Consider the following 23416-nt stretch of genomic DNA (forward strand, 5'->3'; position numbering starts at 1 on the left):
TATAGCAGACTTTGGACATTATATAATACATTCAAGTAGAATGAAAAGTTAAAATACTGGAGAAGATTTCTTTCCCTTTTTTCCCCTCCTCAGGAAGATAGATACCAAACAAGAAAGTGTCAAATAATTTCATTTCAGCATTTTACAATCACAAAAAAACACTAATATTTTTTAAAAATCTGTGGGGTTCTTGTAGAAGCTTTGCTTCTTTTTGTAACTTCATATTGAAGCTGTTCAACATTAACTTCCAATACTCCACTGATACTTCTTATTGCATTAAAGCTGCAGTCTGAACACTAAAAATACAGTAGTTCTTTTTTTAGGCTTCCCTAAAGCAATGGAGAAGGTTTTCTGTGGAGGTTATGAACTTTTCATCTTCAGAGAAACTCAGAACTCAGCTAGTCAGGCTGTGATCAGCCTGGCTGTGCTTTGAGAAAAGGCCAAACTAGACATGACCCCTAGAAGTCCCTTCCAACCAAAATTATTATGCAATTATATTTGTATGCAGTACTAGAATTTCCTCTGGTGCCACAGTAAGACGTCAGGAATTGTGTGTTGCCCCCAAGGAAGCTGACTGGGAGTCTTGGCACACTCAAGCCATGGGCAATCACTGTCATTGACATGACTAGAATAATTCTGAATTTTGAGGCAGTAGCAAAAGCAAGACATTATCTTCTCCCATGTGTTTTTTATCTGGCCTTATGTCAAATTCTATCTCTATTTTACCAATAAAACTCTAGTGGCTTACATTATTTCTCACTTGATTTACATTGACAGAAAGGAGACAATGGCTTTGCTATTTTAATTACTATAACTGAGAATCGACAAATTAACCTTTATTTTCAAACACCTCATTCCCTCCCTCATCAGGTAACCCACACTGTAAGTTACAGGGTAACTAACAGAGGCATTTCCATCCCAACATATTATGGAGAAATACAGAGTCATCTCTCTCTAATGAGAAAACTTCAGTGTGTCACAATGCCTTGAAACTGAAATGATATCTTTATGGAAAAGATTATAATTGGTAGTGGGTTTCACACAGCCAAATCATGGCTCTAATCCAATCACTAAACTACCATATGCTCTGTTCTAAGCTATCAGCCAGTTCCCTACCACGACTCTCCAGAAATAACCATGGTTTGCAATTGCCCAGCTGGGCATTTAAAATATTCCACAAAGTTTTGGTGCCACCCATTTGGTGGAAAAGGACGTTGTATCATTGTGGTCCTTGCAAATTCATCCCATTTTTTCTGAGACCAAATGGTGAAAAGAAGTAAAAAAATGGTGAAAAGCAGTCACAGAACTATAAAAAAAGGTGAACAACTGCAAAGTACCATTACAGATACTTACAGAAAGCACAAATGGTACTGAGAGAAAAGTCATCCATCTCCAGGTTTGCCCCTTAAATTACTCTTTCAAGACAAATACCTATAATCCATGTCAAATGCACTCCAACTGCTAGGCAACATTGACTTTCCAGTCTACAACTGGGACCAGCATTCATTTTTTGCCCACACAGAAGCCCAAGAGGCATCAGCAGATTCACACTCTTGGAATGTCCTCTTCCCTTGCGATTTAAAAAGAATTGCCCCCCAGTGCCCACCTCAATTGTTCTGTTTTCATGAAGTGCATACCCCAGCAATTCTAAGGCAAGAACTAAGTAGATGTGTAAGTATCGTGTTGTAAATTGGACCTCAGTCAAAAGATAAGGATAGCCCTAAAACCAGGGGCCAGAATATCCTTATCCCACCAGTATCCAGAGCACAGGCTCCTCCTGGCCTCCTCCAGCCTGCACCCTGAGCCATGTCCAGCTGCCAAGGAGCTCAGGATCAACAGCACAGGTCAAGGGACCTTCTCTCTGCACCTTGGAGACCTTCTTCTCATGTGGCCAAGTGCTGGGCTTTGGCACCTCCCAGGAATGCTTGAAGACCACACAAAGGTGGACACCAAGACCAGCGGATACAGACAACTCTCCTCACAGTCACACCAGGCAACAAGCACTGCTATGGATAGCACTCCAAGGTCTTCAGGGAAACCTGCAGCTTCCATCAGCTGCATAAAGGTTGGAGGTTACACTGGGCCAGCAGAAAAGGACCTCTGCAGATCAATTGTCTCTATGGACTCTGGACGCCCTTTTGTGTTTTCCTTTCCTTTTAAACAAGCATCAGATTTTTTATACATCAACTGAAATATACTTTTTAAATAAAGCGTTTTAGCAGCATTCAAAAGTAAAAACATCCTAGTGAAGGGAAACCAATAATAAAAAAATTTCACCATTCCTCCAAATACACAGAAAACAAAAAATTCCCTGGAAATACAATAATTTTCACAATACAGCTCAGCAGTATTCTCTCTTTACTTAAGTGCTGAAAATGTGACCAAATAATACAGTAAGAACTCAGGAACATCTGTCTGGATTAATTAAATTGCTGTTTTTCATAAGGAAAATTTATTCTTACATACTTCAAATTTCAAATTTGCTAATATCAAACCCCCTCAGTCACAATATGAACTCTTTAAGGTATTCCAAAAGCATGCTCCTCTGAACTCCTCAGAATAATTCTGCTTGTGTACTGTAGGTATTTATATATCACTGTATCTGATCTGTCTACAGCATGCAGACCCAGCACACTCGCAAATGCAAAATGAAACCACTACGGACACAGAAGTATATTAAAAGAGCCTTAAATTTGGCCTATTTGCAAAAAACTCAGAAAGTCGTGCCAAGGCAAAGAAGAAAACCTGGACCATTCTGCTCTTCAGATCTAGATCATAGGATTGTTTTCACAGAACAAAAGAACAAAGCATAAATATTTAATTCTCCTGACATGCAAACACTGTATTGTTTTCCTGTTCATATGGGTAACACTCCTGTTCACATTTTTATTTGCCATCCAATTAGTAGATTAACACAAGTACAACCTTCCACCTCTGCACTGAGGGAGATACTAAAGAGGAGACAGGCATTTCTCAGTTTTAGCAAAGGTGGGAATACTCTGGGGCAAGAGACTTTTTTCAATAAGTCAGGTCACAGAATACAGTTATGCTGATCACTGGGGTTAGAACCACTACTCTCAAGCTTTAAATTAGCAAAACAATTCTTAAAACTAATTTTATTCTTATGGTATTATTTTATAAATAAATAATGTGAATTAGTATTTAATTGTTTCAACCTGAGGTTTTAATTTTCTACCTATCAGTATGGGAAATCTCTTGGCAGCTCTGGAGGCTATGTGAAAATTAAATTTTTAGTTTAATTATAAATCAGTTTTGCTGTAATAGTGGAGGCTTTAATTGAAATGTTTTAATTAAGTGCTTGAAGCCACACAATGCCAGCTTTTTGCTGCAGAATAGCTTATCTCAGAGTCTGGAGTTTCACATTTACTCAGCTCCTGCACAGAACACAGACTGCTGTAGAGCTGATTGTTACTGCTGCTTTTACCTGGTTAATGCATGTACCAACACAAACAGTGGGTGCATTCAACCATGCACATCAGACCATGTTAATAATGTGGACAGTAAAAAATGGTACTTAGAACTGTTTAAAAATAATTAGAGTGAGTGAAAAAAAGATAAAACTGTAGCATCTTGCTGAATATGTCCCTGATCCCCACACTTCTTGCCTTCTGGCAGCCCTCCCAGGAGGAACAAGTGGCAGACAGGGCTATCAGATTGCTCTCTGACGGACAGCCAGACTATGGCAAAACACAAGCTCCAGCAGGGAATGCTGATCTCTCCTTCTCCAGACAGGACATCAAAACTGAAAGCACTTGCAAGGTTCATAAACATCAGTATCAACATTATTAAGATTTCAGGAGTATAAGAAGGGGGAAAGGGTCACTTTATTTTTCACAGATTAGTTTCCACACATGAGCATTTAAAAAACAACATAGTCTGTGTCTGGGGCCCCTCCTGATGACACAGATGAATAAAGAAATGGGTTTTAGAAGTACAGAGGAAACTGAGAACAGCAGCAGCAGAATTTCACACTTGTAGAACACTATGTACAAACTCTGAGGTTTCTGGAAAGGGAGGTCAGGCAGGTGCTATTATCCTGACAACACAGGCAAGAATAGCAGAATGGTAAACACTGATCACCTGCACCAAATCTATCCATAAATATCTGCATGGCTGCTCTGAGAACTAGGCTATAATACATTTTCCTGTTACCATTATACTGGGTTAAGAAAAAAACCCACCTAAGTTTTCAAGCACTAACAACTATGGAGACTGCTTCTGCAATATAATAAATTAACTAAAAACATTTATACTTCAAAAGATTTATTTGCAAGGGAACTACATAAGAACCAGAAGAGGCAAGGAAGTAGTTATATAAGACTTGTGGGAAAGAACTTCCCATGCATTGCAGTAACAGAAAGGTAGTGCTATTAAAAAAAAGGAAAAGAAAATCCCCTTGTCTTTCTACTAAACAGTGCCCTCACTGATTAAATAACTTAGACTGAATAGCAGATAAATACAAGGTATTTGACAGTGGGTTAATTATATTACAGAAGAACATACTGATTCACACAACATATCTTGTTTCCAGCAGAAAACACTTATGAATAAAAGGAAGAAGGACAAGCACTTAGTGCAATTATATAAAAGAGACAGGCAAAATGTCATTTCAGAAAACAAATACTGGCTGTCCAGCAACAGGTAGAGAAAAACTACAAAATGGAAGGGTGGAACAATGGAGGGTGTTTCTTGCCCATTTCTCTCATATTCTTGTTCTTTACTGGCTAGTACAACTCATTCTGACTGCCTGAAGGAGAAAAGCCTGCCAACTAATCTTAGAAGCCAAGTGAAATAGATTAACAGAGGAAATGAGTAGGCCTGGGCTTCAAAATTCACCTTCTCCAATTTCCCCTTCTTCCATCTAAAATGTGTAACTAAGCTGTCATGAAACCACATGTTGTAGTGGTAAAAAACCATTTTGTTATTTTAAAATCTCTGAGTGAAGAACATGGCCAAAACTGTGACTGAAAGCTGAAGCGACTTGTCAGAATTGGCAGGATATAAATTTCAAGAAAATTAAGAAATTCCCAGCTGGTAGAGATCACTTTAGCTCTTTTAATCCACATTGCTATGCTGATCCACACCAGCTGAAAATTTGAACCTTCTTTTGTGTTGTGCTATTTTTAAGCAGCTAAACTTCAAACTTGAGTACAATTGTTCAATCCTATGACAAGTATAGTGGAAGTAGAAGAGAGCCAACATGTTCCAGTCACTCACTGAATCCTTCATGTGCCAGTCAGTTCTTATTAGTGCTATCAAATCACCTACAGCTGTTCCCAAGTCTCCCCTGGGAGCTACAGTGAGACAAAGCAAACCCCCCGAAAGCTGAAGCCTTTCTGCTTTTAACATTCCCTCATGTTCAGACCACCTATGCCACCTACATTCAATGTGAGTCACCTTGGTGGCCTGTGACACTCTCACTCTGAAGGGCAGGACCCCAGGTTTAGTGTCACATGTTACCCAATCTCTTCTTCCTCTTACTCTACCCATGAAACAGAGATGCCATGAAGTATGGCATCTCTTCCCATTAAGAAATTTCCTCTGTCTCCATAGTGAGAAAAAATTCCCTGGCAGCACCTAGATCTATTAAATCATACAAACACAACTTTCTGAGAACAAAACTGGGTCTGTCAGAGGGCTGATGTCATCCTTCAGACACTCACCAGGGTGACAATGGCACATTCAGCAGTCAGTTGAGCAGCACTGAACAGCGTCCGGACAAAGCGGTAAATCTGTTTCTGCTCCGGGTCATGTTTGTCATAGTCTGGTGGCACTTCGGATTTCTAAGGAAGAAATACTTCCAAATAGGTGACTGAAACAAAACGAAGCAGACAGAAAAAAAAAAGACAGTTCATGTGAAAGGGAAGGAGAGGCAGATGAACTTACCGAAAGGGGATGAAGGTTTTCATCAAAAATATCTAAGAGCATTCTTCCGTCTGTGTCCCTAAAAGTATTAAAACCAAAGTACTGTCATTATCTGAACACAACAGCACACAACCCTCACAGACACAAGTTCAAACTCCAACACTCCCCATGCAGTGGGGTGCTTAGAACCACTGATGAAATGGGTTTTTCAAATAGAGGTTGGACTTTCTCTGCCATTAGGCCCTCGTGTAACATGAAATTCACATTACAAAACATGCTAAAACACTCAGCCTTCTGTGGCCAAGATACAAAACTGTTGTGCTCTTTACTGTGAGGCTTAAGAAGTACTACTACAAACTTGATAAATTCAGCACAGCTTACTCTCCTTTTCTCCTTTTTTTAACTTACTCATGTCCACCCCTGAAATCTCTCATCTTATTATTGCCTCTCCCTCCTTTATTACCAGCATTGTAAACATTTACTAATATGCAATGCTATTTTTACAGTAATCTTTTACTTAATACATACAAATTTTTAATTTATCTGAAAAACCCTATTATGCTAATGAATTCTGAAAGCCAAAAGAAGCACATACAAACAAAAATTCAGACAAAATAATACTCCTATTCATTGGTTTTATTAGATGTTTCTCTGAAATTCCTGTAGCTCAGTATCAGCCTGCATGTTGATGCAACTTCACAAGCCTAACATCCAGGATGCAATATAAGATTTTTGCTCTATGTAACTTTGGCAAGGACACTAACAAATACAAAACCAAGAACTGTACCAGAACGGGCACTTTCTGGACAGATGCATCAATGTGATTTCCTTATTACAGTTCTATCTTTATTTTTAGCATCCCTGGTACTCTGATCATACAGTTAATAAACAAACCACTGAATATATTTTCTATCTTTACATAGCAGCACATGTCTCTCAGAGCATGCAAACCGCAAGTTTTACAGTGGACTCATGTCTGCAAAATACATTTATTAACTCAACATCTGAAAGTGCCTTTTTTTCTACTAAAATTGAGGCTAACACTGGAGAGAAACACATTTTTAATATAAAAAAGAGCGCCTAAATTAAAATAAACAACCAACAAAACAAACAAACTAAAAATAAATAAAACCAAAATCTGGACTGGGGTGACTGTAGTAATTACCAGAAAATTCCTATCAGCAAGGATTCTAGGCCAGACTCTTTTAACACTACCCAAAAACCCAGTATTTTAATGCAGAAGTTGTCTCCTTGAAATGACTGGTGTGCTACAGTAAACTATGGCACTTCACAATGCAAATGATTTCCTATTTTATTTCTTCAGGTTGTAGCTGCTGCATGCTATGAAGTCATACCTGACTGCCCTCAAAAATGTATTTAAAAAAAACTTTAGAGGTTTTTGTCTTCATTGCAACTCATTGTACTCTTTCAAAAATGGATAATCTAATGATTACCCAAACATTCTTTATGATTAGTATGCTGGGGTTTATTTTATTTCTTTAGCAGATTCACCAAAGCTTATGCATTCCTTCAAAAACAAGATGGGTGCAGTTTTTTTTCACTTGTTGAGTAGCTAAGACAACAAAACATGAAGAAAACCGATCAGTATAACCATGATAGGAGACACTGGGAAAGGGAGGAATGATAATTAGAATGTTAGAATCAAATGATGTGTGAGAAACATGTGAAGAAATATACTTCATGCATTAGATTGGTGAGGGTTGGAAATATTAGGAAGTAATTTTGGTTTAAATCTCCTATGCAGGAGAACAGGAACAACTAAATACTGTCTAAAATGAATTATTCTCTGGAAAAGTAGATGTTTGACTCATTGTTTGTCAAAATGAACCTTGAGTCAAAGAGTCACAGTGGCTTCACACTCCCCATCCCCCATAATGAACCAAAATCTCCCACATATGTCAACAACTTCCTTTTCTCCTATAATAGCAGGAAACAGAACATATGTTTTGCTCTTGCTGTTTCAGCAGCAAGCACAACTGAGTGCTGTTATCACATTGTCCCTCCATTCCCAAATCAGAGAGAACCCAAGACCCAGCAGTTGTTTCACACCCCTCATTTCAGAGTTTCTGACACATGTGAGCCTGGCTCCAGCATCACTGCTGGGACTGTCTGTCCCAAGTGCAGGCACAGCACTTCCCCACCCCAGGGCACATTCCAAGGAAAGCAGCAGCAAGCAGTTTCCTGAATCAATCACCTCTCCATCCCAAAAGTGAAAGGACAGATAGCAACCCAGAAAAAACCATTTTTCCCAACAAAGTAACAGTCAGAATACATTTGTTTTCAAGATGCTGACACAGTACTCTTCATGTCGTAAAGGTCTGGTCTCTGTGTCTACCAGTTGTAGGTCAAATTTGCATCAGGCTCTGCAAGCCCACAAACGGGCATAATTTACTGCAGACAGGGATTAGTTCCCTGGCAATCAGCATAGATGCACATTGTGGCTCTGGATCCTTCCTGCTCACTAGCAAACTCTTATACCGAGTCTTCTCACCCTTTGTACTCTCTAATGTGCCCGATTCTCTCAAGCCTTTTACTCAGCTGCCATGGTACTTAGCAGAGCACTTAATTATTTATTTCCAAAAAACGTTGGAGTCTGATTATCTTTGAGATCTTATTTAGTCAAGCATAGCATAAACTGACTAACTAACCAAACTAATCCAGGGGCCATGGAAAAAGCGGGGGAAAGCAACCACAGATGGATGAACAAGTAATCCAAGCGTGACTACTCATGCCTTATTTCCTGGTAAATGAGATTAAAAGTTTGAGAGATTTCACTCCAACTTTTTGCTTTATATATTGCCATGTTTCAGTCCAAGACCCACTAATGTCTTAGACAATCTTCTAAGAGCTTTCAGCAGGAATCAAGCCCTAAGCCTTTCTGCTCTTGTGCATGTTTAAAGGATTCTCTTGAGATGTCAGCCTTGTTTCAAGAAGGGTGATGGGTTCCAGTGACCTGAACCATGGTCCTGAATGACGAACCAGCTGAACTTTAAACTCATGAGTAATTCCTTTTGTTCTAGCTGGACTTCTTAAAGTCCAAAAGAAAAAACGTCTAAGTGGCTTGATAAATCAAGATCTAAGCCAAGTTTTTTGAAAAGGCCAATTGAAAAACCATGGACACAGAAGTCACTTCAATTATTTATACGACATTTCCTTAGAAATGTCAGGAAATATTATTTTAGGATACCATGACATATCACGAGGACAGGGAATTTAAGATACAAAAGCACAATTCAACATGAAGAAAACTCATATATGTGCCAAGTTACTTTTTAGAGAACCTTTTTTCTATTCAATTTCAATCAACTTGACTGAGCAGAGATCTAAAATACACTATACCAGGAGAGATAAGCCAGGACCTGCTCTGTTTCTGAGCATCTTGAATTACATCTGTTCACAATGCCACTCTTACTGTATAATTCATGGGTTTTATTTCAAAATCCTAACTGATTACTGATATACACAGTTAACTTTACAAAGGTGCAGCTAAAAATATACAACTGAAAGATACTATTCAGCTTTTTCTACATGTAAGTGCAACATACGCAACAATGCAGAGGTGCCCAATGCATATAAAACCAAACACTGAATCATCAGAGCTTTTCAATGTTGAGCTTTACTTCCATTTCTTATGGTACTTAATCCTCCAATTTTAATATTTCAATGTAAAATAATACATATAGAAAATGTGTGTGTTTCTTATTGCTAGCCTGTAAGTTAAGAAAACTACTATCCAAAAACATTTTGAAATAAATTACGCATGGATTTCTAGGGTCTGAGCAGTTCGCTTGTTGAAATAAAAAATATTTTCAGTACAAGATTCCACTATTCACATACCTGTTTTTGATGTGGTAATATATTGCAAGAGCTACACTGTAAAGAAAAATACAGAGTTAATATCTCAGGACTGCCATATTAATATTTTATGTCATATTGCATGCAAATTTAAAATTTAGCACAAAACATGACAAACAGTATATGGTCAACAGCCTATTTTCTTTTGTTCGCTCTTAGATATCAGGAAAACTGCTACAAACAGACAATTTTATAGTATTTGTTTTGTACACTCCAACTGCATGCTTTTTACTAGTAATTATTTTACTTCATATTATCATCATATTCATATTATCTTCATATTTCATGTATCAAGTTGCACATACTTTCCATTTAATGCCCTACTCCACTAAACCCAATGATTAAACCCTTACTGACTTCCAAGGCTGAAGACAAAGCATCACAGGCATTGGACACTGTTTTTAGTTTTGCTGCCAGGTTAACACAAAATGTTTTAATCACCATTGGCTTATGATTGTATATTTAAATCCATTGCTTGTGTCTGTCTTCTATAGCTGCTCAACCCAGCAGACTCCAATACCACACTCCTACAGTTTTATGGCATCAAGTTACTTATTTTAACTCAGGAAAGACGACTCCCTGAATAACTTACTGCATTATGCATTTCCCCTACTCTCAACCACACACTAAAGCAACCCTGTGAATATTCTGCACACAGACAAAAAGTGTCCTTGTATTCACAGAAAGTTAAGATTTTGATTACATACACAACTAACTCATCTCATTCCCATTTGAGATGGAACAAAATTAAAGCATGGATTCTTACAATTATCCTACAGTTTCCAACTCCCAGCTCATGCTTTGCTCACAATACATTTTTATTGAAGAATGAAGCCAAGCCAGCACTCTCCCTACTTATTACAGCAGCATAAAACCAAGCTAAGCTAAAGGGGAAAGAGGATGGAGGAGGGAATTCACTGATTCTCCTTGCAGACAGTTTGTTTCATCAGTGATTCACTGTAAGATGCTTATGTCTTATACTAATGCAAAATTTCCCAGTGTTCCCTGAAAGACCTTTTAAGAGTTTTTACATGAAAATGAGATACTGCATGTTAGGAAATTAATATGTTTGAATAAAACTCTAACAGAATTTAAAATTATTTCAGGCTTGATTTGTTGTTGTTGTTTTTTTTTTTTTTGTTTTGTTTTTAACAGTCATACAGTAAAAAATGTCTTTCTTGGCTAAAAGTAAATATTTTTACTAAATTTTTGTGATTTACCTATCTATTATTATTCTGTGTATTAGAAGTTCTTAGATCATACATGCTTTTAAAATTTGGGGATTTTTTACAGACACATATTTAAGGAATCAAAAAAGACCACAGTTGTTACTGAACACAAGAAAAACACATATTTATGAATTAATTTGATTTGACAGAAAGATATTCACAAAATAAATTAATCCTAAAATTTGATATTAAATTATGCCCCTCGGAACACACTTGCAGCTCCAGTTCACTTAATGAAAGCAGATGCAAGAACCTATGTGCACAACTCTGCTTGGTGCCCATATGGTTGCCTTTGTAACAAAATGCCAAATTAAGTTTAGAAAATATTTACTATTTAGAAATCTGCATCAGAATCTGAAAGTCTCTCAGGGCTGTAATATAGTACCTCATCCAAGTTTCATTCTACTTTTCATACACTGGTTCAGCTGGCACTAAGAGTGCAGAAATTACGATTACGAAGCTTTCCATCACCCTATCCCAGCCACCCCGACTGCTGCAGATGCTGCAGTGGACACAGTAATATTTTAAACACACCAGTGCACAACATGACCTAGAAGAGATAAATGAGCTGAGCAAGATGCCTCCCTCTTAGATTTACCTATGTGCAATAGTTATTTTCCTGCAGAGACTGCAAGGTGTGGGGAAAAAAAACTGAAGCTGTACTACAAAAGCAATAATCCTACCGTGTCCTCACCCTTCAACCTGTTAAATGTGCAGCCAGATAGAAGATGCAGAAACTTTGTGTTCCAGAGTTCAGTTTCTCACCCTCTGTAGTTCCTTTTCAAGCTCTCTGAGCCCATGCAGCTTCCAACCCTTCCCATGCTGGCAGCCTGGCCTCTGTCCTGCATGACCCCTGCCCATCCCAGCACTGGCTCTTGCATCTCTTCTGCTCCCCACACCTCTGCCCATGCACCTGAGTCTCTCCCAAAACACACCACACCACCCTCTTCCCCACCACCAGCTCATCCCTCTGTGTCCTAAAAATGCTTCTTTGCTGCTGCACTCAAGCCCATCTCTTCTCCCACGAGCCATGGCAGTTCTAATGCAAAAACAGACCCAAAATCCACCCAAAAGGCTGCACTTACTCTGCATACAAAGGATTTTAGAGCAGAAGAGCATGAGATTCAAGGAGGAAAAAAGCTAAAACACCTCAGAAATGCAAAACCTTTTTCAAGTGTTAATCAGAACTATTTTTAAGTTACTAGTGACAGAAACCTGAAGAAGAGCAAGACTGTATTCCAGGCAGAAAGAGCTGACAAGGAATCAGGCATCAGTTTAACTATAAAACTGTTCTCCTCTCCCACCTTTTTCCTTTAACAGAAAAATTAAGGACTGTCTTAGTGACCACCATAACAAACTCCTTTGGATGTGGTAGTCTAAATAGATTTGTCTCTCACGTAAACACCTCTGCAGCAGAGATACTGTCTTAGTAAATTTTTGAATTTGCATACACCAAGGTAACCAACCTACAGACAACTCAAGGGAGGCTATCAGCAACCATTAATAAAGAACACAAAATGCCTGAGCATTTGGTCTCTATTTTCCCCTTATACTGTACAAAACGTAAAGAACAATGCATATATAAATTTCATTTCTCTCTAAATGTAAAAAGGCACCACTGAAACTTAAAATGCTCATCTAAGACATCACTCAGTAAGTCTGGAACATGACCAATTAAGTACATTTATTACTTCAAAAACTAAAACTTTTGAAGTTTGCTTAGTAATGGTTCAGAAATACGTATACATAAATACATACATAAAATACAAGTGCTAGCAAAAATAAATAAATTGTAATACCCACCATTTAATGGTATACTTGAGGTTTGGTTGACTGACCGTGCTGTCATCCAGGAAAATAGTGGAGCAGGAACTGTACTTCCTTCTCAACTGCCCAGGAGGATGCTATGAAAAACATGCAAAAGAACAATGGCAATTATGTAATAGCAAAGCATTTTTTTGAGGAAATGTAAGAATTTAAAAAAGACAAATTTCTGTCTGTCACAATGATGCACACAGTAATGTGATTATATTTGGAAGCAGTTCAGAAAGTTCAGAAATAATTAACAGTGCAAAAATCACAAAAATTCCTGCCTGAGACTTGGTAATGCATTCAAGTCCCAAATCCCCTGTGTCCCTCCTTCCCCAAAACCAGGCAGAAATATTTCTGCAGGCTTACTCAAATACATACATACACTTGGAAAGCAAATATGAACAAGACCTATATCTCTCTCCTCATTCCAACAGAGTAAATGGAAGAATGAAAAAGAAATTGTGTTAGCAATGAAGACCAGTTTAACAACAGATATAAAACCATGCTTGCAGAAAATAAAATATTTAAATCCCTCAAAAAAAGCTCCTAACAGAATGAAGGGAAAGATGTCTTTACAGTAGAACTACAAAATTAATAAGGAGAATTCATAAAAATAATTCATAATATCACATTGTTATCAAAAAGGAAGAAAACTGATCAAAGAACAGAAGAAAAGAGTATAAGCAAAATTTTAAAAATCATATCTAAAAAGAAAAGGTTTTCAATATATTTCAATCTTTTTTGTGCACTACCATAGAAAAACACTGGAAAATTCAGCCAAAAATTGGTATTTGAGAACTCTGTTTCTAAACATTTTTTTGCTGAGAGAGCTTCTCCATCAGCTGTTTAGAGCAGCCAACACTCCACCAGGCTAAAGAGAACAGTTTCAATTACACCAGCTAATAGCTCTCACAGTCCCTAATCCTCTTTGATTCTATCTTTGCATATTCCATTTACACTAGCAAATAACTTGACCAAGAACCTCTGTCAGGAAAGTGAAGATCAGTCAAATTACACATTTAACTCTCAACAGAATAGGTTTAAAATTCAGCTGGCGTACCAACATGGAAATTTTAATTCATCTTACAATTAATGTAGTTTCCAGCATTTCAGTGGAGGGACCAATGCCAATACCATCAGCAGAATTCAGAGGTATTTACCAGCCGAGAGCAACTGAGTATCCAGGATACAGTCCTGTGACTGCTACCTCAGTACATCTTCCCCTGCCCACTTTCCAAAACAGATATTATTACAAGTGCCAGCATCCATCAGCTCACCAATGCTCCACTTTCCATAGGCAGCTGACTTCTTAGCAGTATTCACTACACAGACAGACTCCTGGTAAAACCTACACACATCTAAGTCGTATTTCTGAATTTCGCAGCTATGAGTGAAAAACCACAGTCTCCTGTTAATTGAAAAAAAACCCAACATTTTCTGAAGCTGCCACAATTGTAGAAACATTATTTGAAAGCTGACAATCCATCTACTTTCCAAGCTATTGTATGTTAGGCAAGAAAGAGAAAAAACTATAGAGGTACTGTGAATATTAATGCCATAAAATTTATTAACTAGTATTGCTGCACACAGAAAGAATCACTAGGGGACTGGTGATTCAAAGCCCTTATTCTACCACAGTTTTGTTTAAATATCTGCATTAGTCTGTTGAGTACCTTCCACAGGCATGATAAAGGCAAAGTATCTTAAAAACAACAAAAATGATACTCTAGTGGCTGGGGGGAAAAAGGGAGATGTACACACATCTCAGCATTGTTATTAAAAAAAAACAACACATGGAAAGTTTTCTTTCTGTATAATAAGTGTCAACATGCTTTAAAGGTTTAGAAAAAATGTAAGACAAATATACAGGATTTATTCAAGGGAAGCACAACTAAGAAACAGAAAATGACTCTGTAGCAACACCACTATCAGATTTAAATTTTCCTATGTAAACAGCACTCTAACATTTGACACATGTCAATAATTAGAGCAACACACCTTATTTCTGAAACTACCACATCACAGAACTCTTTTTGGTTTTCAGCCCACATCACACTTTGTTAGGCTTGGAACTTTTCACACCTCAGGAAAATACATGGTGTCTCATGCCTCACTGTTCACAACAACTTGGCAAGAAGAAGCACCTCTCCTAGTCAGAAGAATGGTGCCAAGTACAAAGCTAGACCCTTGGGTAAATATACACACACCTGTGCCATGTGAATAACTGACCTGCCAGGAGATCAACATCCCCAGCTTCTACTCTGATGTCCAACTGCAGCCATATGATGCAGCAGGTAACAGATTTTCTGTCTCTTCCAATTGCTGGAAAACACCCTCAGTTTCATATTTTATCTCGACTAAGCTGGGAGACATCTGTGCCACAGTTCAGTCAAATAGACTTTTCTGAGCCTACATAAAATGTTGCACAGGAACCTTCTCCATCCTTGCAAAGGACAAAAGAGGCTACTGAGCATCAGCTCAGTATTCAGCACTGTCCTACAGATAAACTCCCTTCTGTGTCCATTTCAATGGGATAGGTCCAGGACCAAAATTGTACAGGAGCTTAACACCTTTGTATTTCAAATCCATCAGAGCTGATCACAAAAATGCTCCCATTGAGATAAGTCAAAGAAGCTCTAATTAAGGGAAAAAAACCCCAAAAAAACCAAAAACCAAAAAAAACCCCCGAAAACCCCCCAAAAAACCCAAAAGAGCTGAGAATTACTAGCTTTTGGAGAAATTAGTCAAATTATCTAATGAGATCCCACCATAAAGCTAGCACAGGAAAAGGACAGACTGGCACACCTCCTTTTGTAAATCTTCATATGCAAAAATTAGCATAGGACACATGTGAAGCCTTGACTACCTCTGCTATTACAAATATTTACTAATTCAAAGCACCTCACTGATACAAAGTGGGATTCACTTGACGTGTTTTTTCAATAGCTGCAGTACTATCTCTGTAGCCAAGAGATTCTGTAGATATCATGCCTCTCAACTTCAGCAAAACTTCCAACTTCATCTCACATAAAACTCCCAAAGGGCAAACTAAGGAAAACATGGCAGGTAAAAACTACTTGGAAAATTATATTCTGGTCAGCCAGGGATCACTTTCAAACTGGAAGCTTGAAGGGACATTCCATAGAGGCCCAGTCAACTCCACATACAATACTGACCAGCAACTTTGATCACAGTATCAAAGTATTTTTTATTGTATTTGCAGCTGAGATTAATTTGCAGAGGACATTTTTCTTTAAAAAATGCAATAAATCATTAGAATTTATAGAGCTACCAGGGTAGAGCACTCATCCACTCTGCTCCACTGGAATTTTATGTCCAGTTTTGGACACTGTATTTCAAGAAAGATTGAATTTATTGTACATGAAAGTGTGAGAAAAGGTGATGGCAAAAACACCTAAGCCACTAACTTTTTCTAATAGTAAGGATAGCTTAAATTACTTGAGCAGTAATAGAATCTCATCACTGAAAGTTGTAAGGAAGAGATAAAACAAACAGGCCAGGAATGGCTTAGATGCAAGCTTCTCCTTCTGGACAAGAAACCAGACTGAACAAGCTTTTTAGATGAATCCTAGACCAATCTTCTATCATTTGGTGGAGAGGATTTGTAGCTCTTTACTCCAGAAGCAGTTGCTATTTTTGTCATTTGAAACAAAGACATCCACTAAGAAATGCTGACATTATAGTTCAACAATTAATACAAAATAGATGTTTTGTGGAATTTCTTTCTTAACAGGAAAAGATGCAGAACAGAAAACTCTGCTTTATAACTTGCTACATTTTTGAATGTGTTACAGAAAAAGCCCTAAGAGATCAAGGTCCAGTTTCCAATAATGCAGGTGTTCCTAGCTCTTGAGACTAGCAGTTTTTTCCCCTTGCACAGCAAGTACTAAGCAAATATCACTGCTTTATTTTCTTCCAGCTTCATCCTAACACTTTCCAATTTTCCAAATCCTGTGTGTTTTAAGATGTTTGAACTACAGGTTTTTACTTGAAGGTTATATAAAAACATTTTATCAGAATTCTAATAGCTTGGTTTGCCATCAAAATCATACAAACACTACTGAATTGCTTCTAGGTACCTGCTTTGAAAGGGATCATAATGAATTCCTAACTTTTTCACAATGAGTCTGTACAAAAGAGTTAATTTCTCTCAGGAAGCATCACTTAGAAATTAAATCTAAATTTATGGGGAAAGAAGAATTGTTACCATTTCTTTTGCTAAAGTAGGCACTTCAGAGGGGTTTTGTGTAGAAACACCTAATGGATGGTGCACATTACCCAAAACCCACACTCAGAATTGACCAGAAGGGCCTCTTCAGCAGGGTTCATTTGTTTGGGCACAACACTCCCCTAATGAAGCTATACAGCTTTTGTACCAGCTCTGGCTCTCAGCCAGTCAACTTCCAGTTTGGCAAAGCAGCTTCAGCCTTTTCCAGTGTTCTTTTGCACTTGTCCATCAAAAGATAATTTGGAGCTTCTCTACTAAATAATGATAGTAGTTTCTCTACTCCCTGCGAACCAGGTGTAAGTTAGTGCATGATTTTAAAAGGTCCTATTAAATAATATTTTCCCCCATGGAAAAACTGAGGCTTGTTTGCACCCGTCTGTGCAGACATGCCCATTAGCTTCCAGGCAGTAGATGCTGGCCAAGATGCTAAAGGGCAAAACTGGCACACAAAAGTGCACATGAAGCCAAATTACAACAGTGAGCAAAAATACCAGGACTGCTTCTGAATTGGAAAAGGGAGGTTCCTATCTTGAGGATCTTCTGTTGCTTCAGGATATGACTTCGTTTTGACAATATTTTTCACAGAAGAAACATGATTTTACAGGTCAACAAAGTGCTTCCCAAATCAACCAAGCCATGCAACACAATTCTCTGCATGGCTCTGCGAAGTTCGGCACTTATTTTCATCTTGCATAATGCCAATACAGCAAAATTGTCTACCTTTGGTGTAGATATATTCACCAGAACAAAAGTAATAGGAAACTGCACCAGTATGTTCATCTTCCTCTGCCAAAAACTACAATTAAAAAAAAAAAAATCTAGTCCAACTACTCTTCAGTAATACCCCTTGTTCCTCATGATTCAACTTTGTCCTCAGCTGACGTTTCACCAATTTTTGATGAAGTCCAAATCTAGCCTAGCTTACACTAAATCTGTACTTGAAAGTTTTTGGCTCTCAAAGCTCATCTTTACTCATGTCAACTAGAGAAATTATGTCAGCAAACCACTGAGCTCCTGAGGGGCTCAGCAACCACCAGTAAACACCTCTGCAGCACATGCAGGCACTATTTAACCACTGATAAAGCACCCTGCTTTACAAACGTGAAAGATTAAATATTTCTTTGACTGTTAAAATCAGCTCAAGGGCTTATATTTACAAAGCGTGTAATTGCTACTGTTGTGCAATTCCACCAGAGGGACTTTATTACATTCCCTGCAAAGCAAGTATTACATAGCCCCTTGTAAAAAAACTGTCCTGCATGTTCTCATTCTAACTCAAAAGTTAAGCTTGTTTCTCCCCATAAAAAAGTTTATCACTTCATATAACCTAGTGCCTTGAGGCTGACAGGAGAGGTAAAATTCTTAACCCTAGAAGATAGGAAAGGAAGCTAAATAAAAGACTTTAGAAAAACACATTTCAAACAGTAAGTTTAGGTAAGGCATTAAAGAAAACATGTTAATTTTAACTTACTAGATGCCTGGAAAGAATCTTAAGCTGCATCTATTAGGAATGGCATCAGTGTAAGGAATCTGCTAAATGGACCAGGTGACCTATAAAAGCCCCCTCTAGACCTGCTTTTCTGTGATTGTGCAATGGAGAGGAGCAAAGGCCACATTAAGCAATCTCCAGGAAAACTTCAAGAGCACCTGAGAAGCCTCTAAGCTATCTTTCAGTTTATCTTGCTTTTCTCTTCAAGTAAGGAATGACAATTAAAATATCTTAAGGAATTTGGACAGCAATTATAAGCCTTTCCAATAGCCAGCCTCAGGTAGTCTACTTGAAACCATTTCATGTTTTATGTTGTGCTTTGCTTTCACAGATTAAACTACTTTTCTGACCATGCTCCCATTTCAGCATGTATCTTATTTACTCATTAATCACTAGTTGAAAGTGTTTGATTATCAGTCACATGTCCAGTAGGTTTACAACATGGAAGCAGAACAACCTCTTTTTATTCAATCTGACAAGAAGATTTGGGAGCTACATAGGAGTAAGTGCCATACATAATTCCAAGCATGCAAAAAGGCTCATTGAAATTGTTCTTGCCTCACCACGTCCAGCAGAAGACCCAACTGTTCTCTGCAAGTCCCCAGTACTGCATCTGGGGAGAAGCTTCCCCTGATGTGAATCACCAAGGGGTCATTTACAAAGACCAGGGTTTTGACATGAGTGTCGCACAGTAACTTTTCCCATGGATGAAGAAAAAAATTCTGGTCTATACACAGATGTTAACTTTTCTACTTGGAAGGATAAAAACAGTATTAGTTTGCTGGAATTTGAACATCTAGTTGCCAGGTAGCATACAGTAGAAGCCAGTAGACAGTCCAGATCCCTAAAAAAGACAATGATGAAAGGATGCTGTTGCTACAAGGCTGGCAAAGAGTCTCCAGAATAAAAAAAAAAAACATGCAGAAGTGAGACATTACTTCCTTTTATTTTCTTTCCCTTTTCCTACCCTTTATCTTACTTCAGAAATACAGAGATATATTGAAAAAATCCCTTATTTTTAAGGAGTATTACTGCTCATAAACATATATTCATTTTAAGATTGTATCTTCTCTGCCTAGAAGAGAAGTAATTACTTGGGCTAACAGAGCATTTTCTCCTTGTCTGAAAGGGAAAATTTCTGGAAAAACCTGAAAGAGAAAACAACCTTTTTTCTCCCCTCCCCCTGCTCCTTTACTTTACAAAAAAACACAGTAAAAAGGACTACCCACTGCAACCATAATAAAAGATTCACTCTTTTTCCACCACCTCCTCTAAAAACACAAAACGTGTCTGTCTTCCTGTTTGCTTTCCTTGTACAGGCAGAGACACTGATGCAATCTCTCTTCTCTGAGAAAGGAAACGCCCCAATCTCAGTCTGCATCTTTATCCCTCTCAGCAGCTTGACTAAGCAGATTAAAAGACATGTGCACACCAAGGCAGCATAAAAATCCCCATAAAATAACAAAAAACAGTGACTGCCAGTGCAATGGGAAAGAGAAGCAGAGTCTGCTCCAACTGCTTAGGAATTAAAACAGGCTGGAAGAAAGCAAAGTACAGCAAGGTGGCTCAGGTACATTGGAGGTAGGGAACTTCCAGCATCATTCCCAACCCGTCATGTGTCTCCTTGGGTTCTGTGGGAAGACTGAGAGATGGCAGTTCCTCCATAGCACTCTGTCACTCCCTCCTTTCATTCTTTCTCCACCCCAAAAAAAGAACAGCTGCTGGCTTCTTCCATCACACCTACTGACAAGGTGAATCTGAAACATGGCAACTGTCAGCTCTTGACAAAGTGTAACAAATCAAATCAGGAACCCACCATTTGTGTTTGGGGATAACAGGAAACTATTCAGCCAAATAAAATATCTTACAAACAAAAGCAAGCAAGCAAGAAAAAGAACAGTGGTGTGATCATGCTAAGAAAGTGCATTTTTAAATGAGGAAGAGTCAATACTAATTTTTTTCATAAGTAACTGCATTTGTATAAATTACTACTCTCATCTGTTACCACACAGAATTTGGCAAGCAGGTAAATAAAACAGCCCAACTTTTCTTGATACTTCTCTTTCTAACCAGCCCCCCATATCACTTGGGAGAAATTCAATTTTGCCTGCAAAATAACCAGTTATGCAGATAAAAATAATTGGTTGCTCATCTTGGTTATTTATCACAAAAGGAGAATAAGCATGAAAAACAACTACAAAAAAAAAAAAAAACCACAAAAGAAAAAAGTGCTGCATTATGGCAAGGAGTTCTTTTAAAAAAAGGCAAAATAATAACACTACGAATTTATGCTCTCTGGAATGTTTCCTTCAGAGAAGATGTGGGGACCCAGCACTTCACATCAACAGGGAAACAGATGAGTAGCAATAGCTCCTGTTAGGACACACTGAGAAACAGTGGAAAAGAACTGATCTATCAATAGGGTATATCATAAACCATTGTACCATGTAAATAAAACCCATTATTTGTCACATACAACTGTTAAATCTAATTGCTTCCATTTCCTCCAGCAAGGTGGTCTAGATAAACCATAATGGTTCCCTGCAGTCTGAAAATCAAAACACAGTTTCCAGTTACAAGTCACAGCTACTCCTACAAAAATGATCACCCAGTCTGTACACCAGGTTTAGCACACTGAAGATTTAGGAGGTGCTGAATGAATACTTACAGATATGCTGAAGGAACAACTTAAAATATTACAGGATGTGCTTGAAAATACAGTTTACCTATGAGTATTGCCTAAAAAGCTTAACTGACCTGTAAAGACATAGACACGGTAAGAACTTCACCCTCATAAAGGTTATTTTTAGCTTTGTAATTCAGAAGTACTTTATAAGTACAAAGACTTAAGTAGCAGTAAACCACTGAGGGATGTTTACACTACTGCAACCTCAGCCAATATTTTGAATGCTACTTCGGGGGGGGGGAAACAGAACAAATTAAGAAGATGTACAGCACTTAGCACATCAACTGCATATGCTGCTACACTGAGCTCCCAACAACACAGCTCCTCAGTGATAGGATCACCCTTCCCTTTTCTGCAATATGTCCAGCCTAAAACCACTTTATACCAGAGTCTGCAATAGGATGCTTCCAGCAGCATCTGTAATAGTCATCTTTGTTAAGCTGCTGCAGGAATTAGAACTCACAACACAATTTTTACATATGAAATGGTTGGTGCTAAGTACACATTATTAAGTTTACAGGAACCCAGTACACTGGCTTTCCACGTCATTTTATAACAAGACAACGGCTCTGCAAACTACCCTCACATGCACTATAAACAATGGGAATGTTTTATAGGGGAATAGAAGATGAGGACCAAGAAGATCTGCTAACCTAGTGAGGGCAACTTTAAGGGTTCTGTAAGCCTCACAGAATTCTGAGAAGCCATGACTTCTCAGAATCTTAACTCTTAGGAAACTGAAAAATCTCAACTTGCTTTGAAAGCCATACAGTAGCTTTAGAAATACTCAACACCAACCAGTTCTATCAGCAAATGAAGCAGTCCTGCCCTCCCACCCCACACAGCAGTTCATTCCTGCCCTTGTGGCTCCATCCCTTTCTGCAGGTGTGAGACCTGGTGTGAATCACAATTAGGAGCTCCACTTTAGCATTCAGCTGAATCCACCTGCATTTGTGCCCCAATCCAGTTTATCTGGAGCTAGACAACTCAGCACAAAGAGATGAAGTGGGTATAAACCACATCTGTTTGTTTCAGCAGCTGTAGTGCCATAAAAATGAAAGTACAGCTTGTATTTCCAAATAGAGAAAAACCTGAGAGCCTCTCCCCATTCACCTTAAAGGCAAATAGCATTTGGTAGACAATTAGTTCTTTCCCTTCTCAATTTTACCTAGCTATGACTCCAATGTTTCAGCACAAGGCTTCACATACTTGGAATCACACTGGTTCCAGGTGCTTCAGCAGTACAAACAATGTTAACTGAGGTGAAGAACCTGGTCCTCTATACAAAGCAGGCTACAGGGTATTTGCTCTCAGCTTCACTGAGAATTTGACTCAAACAGATGAGAACTGAATTGAAAAATGCCCAGGGTGCATGAGCATATCAAACCCCCATCTTCATACTCAGCATGTAGCACGTGTCAATTCACATTTACCTTGCATCAACACACTTCAGAACAACTGTGTAAATACCCAATGCTGTAGTTCCCTGCCAATGCAAACTTGCATAGAAATTTAATCTAAAGTTTCAAGAGTTTCTGTAGTAATTTTAAAAAATCATACCAATGTGTGCAGCTCTTTTTCCCAGATACCAGTTACCTACATACACTGGTTGTGAGCATAATACTGTCTTCAAACCAACAGCTTTGTTCCACTAACTCAATAGCCAAGGCTTATTCTTCAGGATCCTGACGCAGAGCAACATGTGAAGCATCAGCACCCTCTCAGCAATGTGGAAATCACATGTGATAACTCTCATTTACTGTATAATATAGACAACAAGGAGAAAGCTGCATAGCGAGGCATTTTCACTTACGTGGTTTATATAGAGACTCTTGCGTTTTTCTCTCACTGCAAAAACACAAAATATGATAGAAATATTACATGACTATTTTTCCCGATTAAGCTTCTTATACACCATTTATAATAAAAAGAACAGGAGACTATCTATGTGCAACATTATAATTGCTTTTGCACTAACCAAGTATATAAATATAGCAAACACAGAAGAAACACATATCTGTATGCATAAAGGCATTTATGCTCACTAGTGTGGTGATGGGTTAAAATTCTCATCCATTTGGATACTTGACCAGGCACTGGTCCACATAGGCAAGCTAATATGCAGTAAGCTGCAGTTCAAGGTAGCAGTGGCTTGGCCATTCTCCCCCAGCTCTCTGTGTGGGTACCCC

The 23416-nt window shown here is 38.2% G+C and overlaps 1 protein-coding gene across 3 annotated transcripts in view; it reads right to left on the bottom strand.

Annotated features, from left to right (window-relative positions):
• The window catches only part of CCNY (cyclin Y), a 118652-nt gene that overhangs the window by 17461 nt on the left and 77775 nt on the right, over positions 1-23416 (bottom strand). For all 3 annotated transcript variants that reach the window (XM_021542913.4, XM_085563924.1, XM_021542914.3), the window contains 5 exons: positions 23041-23075; positions 12795-12895; positions 9745-9780; positions 5908-5965; positions 5685-5804 (listed from right to left, as the gene is read on the bottom strand). In XM_021542913.4, the coding sequence (XP_021398588.1) occupies positions 5685-5804; positions 5908-5965; positions 9745-9780; positions 12795-12895; positions 23041-23075 (350 nt within the window). The remainder of the gene's footprint in view (positions 1-5684; positions 5805-5907; positions 5966-9744; positions 9781-12794; positions 12896-23040; positions 23076-23416) is intronic.

This window comes from Lonchura striata, chromosome 2, assembly GCF_050655825.1.
Source record: "Lonchura striata isolate lonStrDom1 chromosome 2, ASM5065582v1, whole genome shotgun sequence".
NCBI classification, from domain to species: Eukaryota; Metazoa; Chordata; class Aves; order Passeriformes; family Estrildidae; genus Lonchura; species Lonchura striata.